This window comes from Pseudophryne corroboree, chromosome 5 (genome assembly GCF_028390025.1).
Source record: "Pseudophryne corroboree isolate aPseCor3 chromosome 5, aPseCor3.hap2, whole genome shotgun sequence".
Lineage (NCBI taxonomy): Eukaryota > Metazoa > Chordata > Amphibia > Anura > Myobatrachidae > Pseudophryne > Pseudophryne corroboree.
The window spans coordinates 746,019,278-746,030,469 of record NC_086448.1 but is presented as its reverse complement, the minus strand read 5'-3'; the positions used below and the strand labels follow the sequence as shown (position 1 = coordinate 746,030,469).

The window sequence follows — 11,192 nt, the reverse complement described above, 5'->3', positions numbered from 1 at the left end:
TAAATGCCCAAAAAATTGTTGGAGGAGTTTTTAATCTCCTGATACACTGTATTAGATTTCCTGGGACCAACCCTTAAAGTCAAGGAGGTATATGGAGGACACATAAGAAGTTAGACAGCTGACAGAGTAGAGTCCCATATATGCACAAAGTAGTGATAAGACGTTTCTGTCAATCTGATGTCAATCTGTCAATCTGATGGAGTTGGGAAACACACCTAAAATGAATGGAGTTACTACATCCTACTTGTTCTCCGTTGTGCAGGTATGCTACGACCTAGGGGCTCTTTACTTTCAACAAGGACCCACAAACCCACTGAGTTATGAAAAGGCCAGAGACCACTTCTTTACCACCAAACAACTGGTTTCCAAGGTAATTGAGTTACGATTTTCCTTATTGGACTGCATTGTAAACCACATAGTCTAGTCTGGTCCTTGTTCTGATGCTCACACAGGTGAGTGCGGCCACAGTCTCACGTGATCTCAATTTCTCCAATTGTCAGATTGGTGCAGTCTCCACCCACTGCGCAGTTGATGAAAGGAGGTTGGCCGGGTATTGCCAAGCATGCAGTGTTCTTGCCCCATCCAATGTGGCTGCACAGCAATCCACAATGTATAGTCAGATCCATAGCTTCATGAAGACTGGAAATTACCAGGTACAGTGGAAAATGTAGAAACTGTCTTGCTATATGGAATGACTAAACTGGTGATTGCTAACGCTTTAACTTCAAAGAAAATGCAGTAAAATAGGGTAAATGTTTGATTTCATGTTCTATATATCCGTTAAATATTCTGTCTTAAAGTGCCCAGCATCGTTACTCACACATCAGCGGTGCAGTATCCTGTCATGTATTTCTTTCTTTCTTGTTTTTGTTTTCTTAAGGGAATATTGAGTATCTTCTATGAAGATAACGTGCATGGTAACTTACCAGATCAGTTCAGGCAGTCCGTGCTGAGAGAGCTCTTCCAGAAAGTGCACCAGGGGTAAGATTGAGTGTTCTGGCTGAGAATAGAGAAATTGCTGATTAAATTATTCTCTTAACCACTTGCCTGGCGTGGTCGCATCAGATCCACAGGATGCGACCAGTCAGATAAACTGTGTTAGTACTCTCCCCTACTGATTGCCGTGCTGCCAATCATTGCTGATCGGTCAGCATGGCAGGATTCCCCCCTCCAGCGGCTACAGACAATAGCAGCCGCTGGGGAGTGTAAATTAACCCTCCCAAGCCACCCCCAGACTCCCCTAACCCCCCCCCCCCCCCCCCCCCCCCGTATACCTGGAGGCTGTCACGGCTTTCAAAATGAAAGCCGCAATGTTTCCAATGGTCGCAATGTTCCCGATCGATGTTTTGATGTTTGGGGGAAATATTTTTTACAAAAAGTAAAAAAAAAAAAAAAAATTCTTTTTTTTAACTAAAATCATTGTGGATAGGGTTAAATTAATGTTCTTCACCCAATTCACTAATAAAAAAAACACGACAATTTCGGAGCGTTTTTTTTTTTTTTGAGGAAAAAAATTGTCAGTTAAGAGCAAGTAAATTTGTACCTGGAACAAACCATGCTGCAATGCAAGGGTTGCAAATACATTGGTAATTTTTGAATGCAGGGTAAATACTGTCTTCATTTGCATGTAGCCCACAGATGCTGGACATCTTAATTTTTACACTGCAATGTAGATTTCAGTTTGGACACAGCAACACCAGTCTAAATCTCCCTGCACATGAAACATCGGATTGGGGATGGAATCCCGGCGGCCGGGATCCCGGAGGTCGGTATACCGACACTGGGATCCCGGCCAGCAGAATGCCAGCAGCGGGGCGAGTGCTAAAAAGCTCCTTGCAGGCTTGCTGCGCTCCCCACGCTGTGGGCTCGGTGGCTCACTGTGCTCTCCACAAGTTCTTTTCCCACTCTATGGGTGTTGTGGACACCCACAAGTGGGAATAGCCCTGGCGCAGCTGTCGGCATTCTCGGCAGTCGGGATCCCAGCATTATTAAATACATTCCCTTAAATCTGCCCCACCTGCAGTGCAGCATGGTCTACCAAGGTGCACAGTACTTGTTTTTTTTTTTCCCTGCTTTGCTCAGAATCAGAATCAGCACCTTAATAAATCAGTCTAAACCGTTTTCCATTTTATTTGTTTTGTAAAACTTATGTTGGGCTATATAGTATTTGGTTGTTGGTGCTAGATATGCCATTCATATTGTATAAAAAGGTTCTGGTTTATTTAGTGTTTAGCACAGAGGTTCCAAAACTCGGTCCTAAAGGCACCCCAGCAGTCCAAGTTTTAAGTATATGCATGCTTGACCACAGGTGACTTGAGTAGTACCTCAGTCAATTAACCATCTTTGACGAGCCACGGATATCTTTAAAACCTGGATTGTTAGGGTGCCTTAAGGACCAAGTTTGGAAAGCACTGGTTTTCTATAAGTCTTCAACTTTTGTACAATTCATAATAGATATTATTCTTGCATTGTTATTAAGTACCTATATTCTAAATTTCTGTCTTCCTATCTGGTGGACACTGAGTAAAATGGGGTTTAGGGGGCGCTGTTCAAGGAGCAGGCACAAGTGCAAACTTAAACTTGTTTGTGGACTTCTTCCTCCCCCTCTAGACAATTAGGAAGCAAATTTTGACAGGAGGTTGGGCCAGGCTGATTTATTTGTCTGATGGGCCAGTTGGAGAGCTTCCAAGATATTCGTTCCACTGGATCGCAAATCGGAAGCTGTCATCTGCTCCGGCTAGCGGGAACATCCAGGTCCCGTTAGCAGAGAGCAGCGGCGCCACCACATTGGAGCCTCCAAATTTGCAGTGCTAACCAGCCCTTACTCCTGGTCATACAGCGCCTATGCCTACCGTGGCTACCGCTACCAGTCCCCGGCTACCCACACCCCCGCGTCCTCAGTAACAAAAACTGCTCACTCTAGTTGGGCATTTCACTGTTTGCATATTAATTTTGGACATCGGGAAACAAAAAGTCACAGTTACGTTTACTCATAAGGGAGTAGTTCCCAGTGTATTTCTCCGGCAGGGTCCACAGGTTATCCACAGGATAACATTGGGATATGCTGGAGCGACAGCAGATTGGCACCAAACGATCACGAGCTTTCTGGCCTCCCAGGATGCACCGGGCTCGTCCATATAATCCCGCCCACCGACTCAGTCAAATCAGTTTTTTGTTTGGTGCGGCAGGAGCCGGACCATGGTCACAGGGCTGCTATGTTTTGGCAGCCCTAAGCTTTATTTGATTTATTTTTATAGTCTTACTATGTTTTCTGAGTGATTTTTCCTAACAACGTCTTACACGCATATTGGAAAGAGTTGCTCCAACAACTCTCCGCCGGGTCGCAACAACGCTTACCCACGGTATAAGTGCTGTCTCGACGGGCGTCTGTGTCGGATGTTACTAGAAGGTCCAGCAGACGTTACCGGGCTGTGGCCGGAGCACGGGGAGAAGGTAAGGCATCGGTTCCGCTTAGAAGGGGAATACGGACACAGCCGCACTGGTTTGGGAGAAGACTACCAAACAGTAGCTGGCGCGCCACCACCATGGGTGCTCTAGCGCTAGGCTTTAGGGATCATAAGGCGCCAGGATTAGTTTAAGGCTGCGATCCCTAGGGTTGATGTCAGCAGTGGGGAGTTAGACGATTTCCTGGTTGCCCCTCCCCCCAGTTCATGACCAGTTTCCGTGCGTCTCCCGCCAAGAACTGATTGCCTGACTTCCGTCTCAGACGCTACCATGAGGGGACTCGGTCGCAGCATAGGCCGCTGTGTCTGTATACACTAAGGTTTACCGCTAAGAGACTGGGTCGCAGACATGAGCGTCTGCATGCACTAACGTTCACTGAGCGTCTGTGTCCATTAAAAATTACCGGAGCGGCAGTGTACACTAGTAGCGTCTGGATCCACTCAGCGGTTGCTAAACGTATTGATCGATCCTGGAAGTGGGGTGAGTCTCCCTGTATCCCACTCTCAGAGTAAGGGTTATACAGCACTAAATTTCTATCTACTGTTGTTAGTATGAATAGTTAAGTTTAGTGCCTATTGCATATGAGTTTTGTACAATACTGTGGTTTTCTCCGCAATTGCGTCTGAATACATTAAAATAACTGTATTGTGCAGAAAACAGTAAATGTACGCCTACATACTTGAAATGTGTTCGTAGTTGATAATATGCTCATATGACTAATATATAACATGTGGCTGACTGCTAGTGTGATTGCTGACTTTATATATGTTTGTCAGTGTTTTTTTCTGAACCTCAATGCTGGTGCTTGGCTTGGGGTCAGATGGATATCACTTTTATGCATATAAAGTGTTTTCAGTCACAGATTGTGTAGTATACTGTGGAAAAGCTGATTGTTTATCATGTCTAAGAGTGGCAAAGGTGACAAGGTTACATTAACAGTAACACCAACACTCAAAACATGTTTATCCTGCAAGGTGGGGTTAATAACTCAACCTTTGGCAAATGAGGGGATATGTGCAAATTGTTTTGCATTTCAGCAGATTACAAGGCAGATCCCTGTTCAACAACAAATAGATCCACCTTGGGCCATATTTGCACAAACCCTATCTAGTATAGGTCCCTGCAGCTCCAACCGCAGGAATAGGGTACACTATTAACCCATACATGCAGCTCCCATCTTATGGTATAGCCCCTACAGCATCTACAAGTCAACAAGCTGATAAACCAAGGGTAAATATCATCAAATTCACAGGCTACACAGGATGATACAACGGATGATGACTCCATATACTCTACTTCACCATATGAAGAACAAATGGAGGGTTTCAGCTCAGAAGATATAGCTGAGTTATTTGGAGCAATGAAGGCTATTCTGACTCTAGAAGATTCAGCTGAGCCAATAATTAAAACTAAAGCACCTGTGTTTAAACGTCCCAAAACAGTTAGGGTTGAGTTTCCAGGGTCAGAGGAACTGACGGAAATCATGGAGGAACCTTGGGCTACGCCCAATAGGAAATATAGAATTCCAAAAAAATGTGATTCTTACTACCCTTTTCCAACTGGGGACTGTTTAAAAAGAGAAGTTCGGGGCGTGGTCTGGCTGGTGTGGAGGGTAGCTGTGCGTCTCCCCAGCTCCTGAAGGCATTGCTCTTATTTTGCCTTTTTCCCCTCCTAACTGCTACCTGTCTGTCCCAGACACCCCTCTGTGGCCACATCTGCCTAGCTGCTGGTTCTTGGGGGGACCCGCGGAGTCGGGGAGCGATTTTAAGCGCTCCTGCGGATTGCGGCCTTCCCCCCAGAGTGAAGCCGGGGCCAGGAGTTGGGAAGCGGCCCGGACCGGCCGTTGGGAAGTGGTGCCTTGCCGTGGACTGGCCCTCGGAGATTCTCCCCAGCACCCTGCCGCTCTGCTCGGGCCCCCTGTGCCCCCGCCCCCCCGGTGGACGGAGTGTTGTGTCACGACGAGCGGGTGAGTTCGCTCCGTGCTCGGAGCTTCACCACTATCCACCGCGCTTGCTGTCCCCCAGAGCAGTCGGCCGCTGGACGCGCCTTACCTCCCCCGCCTCCTACGTCCTCCTCGCTGCCTGGGTCCCGGAGCGGTGTGCGGCCGGCCGCCTGTTCTCCACGGGCAGCCTCACTGACGCCTGCTCTCCTCCCGCTCCCTCGCGCTGTGGGTCCGGGAGCTCCTGTGGTGGGGGTCACGGCCGGGCGTCAGATCCCCGCAGCGCAGCCCCAGTCTCTGTGTGCTCTCCTGGCTGTCGGCTCCACGCTGCTCCTTCCAGCCCCGGGGGATCCCTGGCGGATTAATCTCCGGTTACATTTAAAATTGCTGTGCTCGGCTGGGCGTTTTACTTGCTCCCTATAGGCTGACCTGCCCAGCGGGGCATCCCCTGCTGGTTACCCGACCAGGTCGGTAGGCCTTTTGTGCCCCCTGTGGAGGCTCCCAGTGTCGACGCAGCCCCTTCCCCCCGCTGCCGGGCTGATTCTAGCCCTCCGCCTGACCCCCTGTCCCCAGGAGGTTGGTGGGGGACCTGCTCTACCCTGCTGCCCTGGAGTTTGTGAATATCCTCTACCAAGGGGATACCCCCGCAGGATAACACGCTGGGGCTCCCCGCCTCAATCCGCCACTCCTTCACTTACACTGCTGGACTGCCTCTCATTTACATGCTGCAGGGCATCCGCCCCGGGATTTCTGATGGGATGTGAGTGCGGCTGCCCTCCACTGGCTATGCTGTCTAACTAGTGGGGAAAGTGCCCCCCGCCATCCACCCTTCTGAGAACATGGTGTTGTCCTTCTGAGATGGTCCTCTTTCTCCCCCCTTCTGATGGCCAGAGGCAAGAAAAGTCAACAGGGGAAATCCGCTCGGTCTGCACGTGGTACCCCATCCCAATCGAATCTCCGATCCTTTTTATCCGCTCCGCCGGTTGCCGACCCCTCTCTCCCTGTGCCTCCTGTGGTTTCTGATCCGGCTACGATGGCTTCCTCCCCCACATCCGGGGATCTTCGAGCTCAAATGACCCAACTGAGGGGTGAGATAGGGGAAATTCTGTATCATGTCCGCTCCCTGCCTTCCAAACAAGACATGCAAGCCCTTGAATGCCGACTCCAGGACTCTATCCAAACCCAGATCTCGTCTGTACAATCTGATATCAAACATCTGGGAACCAGAGTGGTCTCCTTGGAGGAGGAGAGGGACACGGTTGAGGATCAACTTCTCCAGCTTCGGGATACAGTAGCCCGGCAGGGGTCGGATATGGCGTCGATGCAGAACAAATTAGACGACCTGGACAACAGAGGCCGTCGGAACAATATTAGAGTCCGGGGCCTTCCTGAGGAGGTCCCCCCGTCCGGCTTTGTTGGCGCCCTGAACAAAATATTAGGTGAAATCCTGGGCCTGTACCCCTCCGATCCGATTGAATTCGACCGTGCGCACAGAGCCCTCAGGCCAAAAGGTCCGGCCTCTGACCCTCCAAGGGACGTCATCTGTAGACTTCATTACTTCTCCCAGAAGGAGGAGATTCTTCGTAAGGTGCGAGACTTAGAAGGAGTCGACTTTAATGGTACCCGAATTCAAATCTTTCAAGATCTTTCCTGGCGTACGCTCCAACAGCGGCGGCTGCTGAAGCTTCTGACCGAATCACTCCGTAAGCACGGTCTTAAGTACAGGTGGGGATTCCCGTTCTCCCTACAAGTCTCCCATGCTGGTAGGGTCCTCCAACTTCAATCCCCAGCGGATTTACCTGGATTTTGCTCTGCTTTGGGCCTGGAGGAGGTTCCCCTTCCGGACTGGCGAGCCTTCACTCCCCACGCCGTCCTCTGCCAACCCATCCAGGAGAGAGAGATGGCACAAGGTCCAGAACCCGAACAGGAAATCCAAAGGTGAAGATCCCCCCCAAGTGTTCGATGCCACCTGACGAGACTCCAGCTGTAGGACCGTGTTGATCTTTCTCGAATTCGGGTTCCGATGGTCCCCTTTGTCGGGATTGCAGTTAGCTCCTACTTGAGAGACTTACTTGCTTAGTTTCCCTGTTGATTCTGCCTCAGGACCCATGCATTATTGTGTATCTCCCCCCCCCCCCCCCCCCCCTTTTTTTTCTCCCCTCCCCTCTTTCCCCACCTACCCTGTAAGGACCCTTTTAATTTTAGTTTTTGCCGTTGCTACTGTTTGTACTGTTGTCATTGTTATTCTCCACGGTAATGTTCTTACACTGTTCACACAACACCGGCTAACTTCAATGCTTATGCTTCATTTCGAATGCCCACTTCCGGCACTCTCCCTCGGCCCCTCATTTGAGGAATAGGTTCTTCCCCACCGCGTACTACTGCAATTATTCCCATTCTAAGGGTGTGTACACACAGTGAGATAAATCCGTGAGATTTTGACTATAGAGTCAAAATCTTATGAAAAGTTAGTGCATATCTCATGGTGTTAGGCAGCTTGCGATACAGATTCGATCCCGATGCGCGCTCCCGTGGGGTCTGTATCGTAAGGCTAGATAGACTGTGCAGGCAAGTCAATCTTGACTATCTAGTGTACTATCTAGTATAAAGTATAGTCAAAATTGGCACTTAGTCAAAATCGTACATAGACAAAATCTCAAGCACAGATAGTCAAAATCTGTCCTATCTGTGCTATCTGGGCTCTGGGGGAGTTCAAGGGAAATCGCATAGTCAAAATTGAACATAGCCGGGATCTCACCGTGTGTACACACCCTTACTCGTATGCTCAATTTTTAATACAACCTTCACAATTGTTAACATATACGCCCCTAACCAAGGCCAATTTGCCTTCCTCGAGGCTGTTCTGGACAGGGTTGATGCGCTGAAGCAGGGGATCCTGATTGTGGGGGGCGACTTTAACTTGACCCTTGACACTTCCTCCGGGTCCACGCCACCGCAGCGTCGCTTGTCCGGGAAGGTGGGACGCCTATTCCACCTTCACCAGCTATCAGACGTCTGGCGTATTCTCCACCCGTCTGACCGGGATTATGCGCATTTTTCGGTTCCCCACCGCTCTTATTCCAGATTGGACTTTATTCTTCTTGGCCATAGGCACCTGTCCCGGGCCCTCGACGCTACCAATGGCCAGATGACATGGTCCGACCACGCTCCAGTGTGGCTCGACATTGTCTTCGGGCCCTCATTTGCCCAGCGCCGCTCGTGGCGCTTCAACGAATCTCTACTACATGATCCGTACTGCAAAGCCCAACTTGACGAAACCCTTGATATGTATATCACGTGCAATGTCTCTCCCGACATCTCTGACTTGACGGTCTGGGAGGCTCATAAATGCGTAATCCGGGGTAAGTGCATTCAATTGGGCTCCTATCTAAAGAAACAACGTCTGGGCCAAATTGAGGGTCTCCTGCGGCAAATAGAATCCCTTGAAACCGCCCACAAGGCTAACCTCTCCCCGGACATCTACGCAGATCTAGTCGCCGCCCGCTCGTCTCTGAATAAATTGCTGTTGGACAAAGTGAAATTCTCCTTTCGGAAGTGTCGTAATCGGTTTTATCGATGGGGCAAAAAGCTGGGCAAAATGCTTGCTCGGGCTCTCCGTATTCGGAGGGCGCTCTCGTTCATCCCCTCCATTAACGACGCACATGGCCGTTACTTCCACGACACGGATAAAATTGCGGAGACTTCCTGTTCATACTACACGTCCCTCTACAATCTCCCCTCTTTCGATCTGACCGGCGCTAGATCGCGCGACGTGGGTGCCTACCTCACAAAGATAGGCTTCCCTACACTCCCTGCAGAGGCGGGGGAAGAGTTGGAAAGGCCATTTACTTCCCAAGAAGTCGAAGAGGCCATCCAGTCTACCCCCTCTGGGAAGAGTCCGGGCCCTGACGGGTTCCCCATCACCTATTACAAAGCCTTTAGGGACAAACTGCTTCCTCTCCTCTTAGACGCGTGCAACTCGGTTTCTGACACTACCTCGTTCTCTAAGCAGTCTCTTGAGGCTCACATCGCAATCATCCCTAAGGAGGGCAAGGACCCCACCCTGTGCCCCAGCTACCGGCCTATATCCCTTCTCAACGTGGACGTCAAACTCTACGCCAAACTCCTAGCTAATAGGCTCAGGTCCCTCCTACCCTCCCTTATACATAGCGACCAAGTCGGGTTTGTCCCTGGCCGGGAAGCAAAGGACAATACGTCTAAGATCATTGCTCTCATGCACCATGCCTCCCTACAGGGTTACCCGGCAGTCCTACTATCCACTGACGCTGAAAAAGCGTTTGACAGAATAGATTGGGGCTTCCTGGCCGGGGTGTTGCGGCACATGGGTCTAGGTCCGACTTGCCTACACCGCATCTTGGCTCTCTACACTACCCCTTCGGCCAGAATCGTGATTAATGGTTCCCTATCTGATTCGTTCGCTATTAATAATGGGACTCTGCAGAGCTGCCCCCTGTCCCCCATGATTTTTATTCTATGCATGGAGGCCTTAGCTAGGGCAATTAGGTTGAACCCCAACATTTCTGGGATCAGGCTTCAGGATAATGAATACAAGCTTGCCCTCTTCGCTGATGATCTATTGGCTATAATCACGAATCCTATTGTTTCCTTACCTAATCTAATGGCAGAGTTCAGGCTCTTTGGCGAGCTTTCTAACTCTAAAATTAACTCCGTGGCCCTGAATCTTACTGCCCCGCCCGCCATGGTATCGGGACTTCAAGCGGCACTCCCCTTCACTTGGCACACTTCTCAATTGAAGTACTTAGGGACCACTATTACCAGGGATCTTTCCCGTCTCTTTGACTCAACTTTATTCCTCTTTTAGCCAACCTTCGTGCGGACCTCCAGTCCTGGACTTCTAAATCTTTCTCTTGGTTGGGTAGACTGGGGGTTCTCAAGATGAACTCCCTCCCCAAGATCTTATACTTATTGCAGACCCTTCCGATCTCGATCCCTGCCACTTGGTTTAAGGAGATCCAATGGTTTATTTAGAGAATTCATCTGGGGGGGGGGCAAGAGACCCCGCCTGAAGTTCTCCACGATGGTTCGGCAGAGAGGTAAAGGCGGCCTTCGTCTGCCAGATATACACGGTTACTACCAGGCTGTCACCTCCAACGGATCCTTTGGTGGTCCAGAGCTGCTTCATCGAAACAGTGGGTGCAGATTGAGAACCAGGTGCTCTCCCTGCCTGTTGCTGTTGCCCCGTGGCTACATACCCCCCCGACCATCTCCCACCCCACAGTTGGCCCCACTTTGGCGTGTTGGAAGGTGGTGAGAAAACTCCCCTCCGTATCCTCGTCGACTTCCTCTTACTTGTCTTTCTTATTTAATGAACGATTCCCCCCGGGAATGGATCTGCGGGCCTTTCAGCACTGGTATGGACTAGGACTCTGTAGGATCGGGCAGCTGGTGGATGGGGGTGGGGTTGTCTCCTTCTCGGACTTAGAGGCGAAATGGCGCTTACCACCTGGGGATTTTTGGCGTTACTTGCAAGTCCGGCACTTTTTGGTTTCCCAAGGTACTCTTGGAAGGAGGCCTGTGGCCCTCACGCCGTTCGAAAGCCTCTGCGACGGCCCGTCGCCCCCTGCTCATTCAATCTCTTTACTATACAACATGCTCTTGGCAGACTCTACCTCAGCTCCCCCTTCCTTTACTGAGTCGTGGGACAGAGACCTCGGATGGGAGCTCGGGGGAGATGTCTGGGAGAAAATATTCAAGCTGGCCCACGCTTGCTCCCCCAGCACACTGGTAGTTGAGACCCAGTACAAAT

General features: G+C 50.2%; 1 protein-coding gene across 2 annotated transcripts in view; it reads left to right on the top strand.

The window, feature by feature from the left end:
• Positions 1-11,192, top strand: part of INTS8 (integrator complex subunit 8) — a 198,937-nt gene that overhangs the window by 50,226 nt on the left and 137,519 nt on the right. For both annotated transcript variants that reach the window (XM_063924132.1, XM_063924131.1), the window contains exons 8-10: positions 263-370; positions 501-653; positions 881-981. In XM_063924132.1, the coding sequence (XP_063780202.1) occupies positions 263-370; positions 501-653; positions 881-981 (362 nt within the window). The remainder of the gene's footprint in view (positions 1-262; positions 371-500; positions 654-880; positions 982-11,192) is intronic.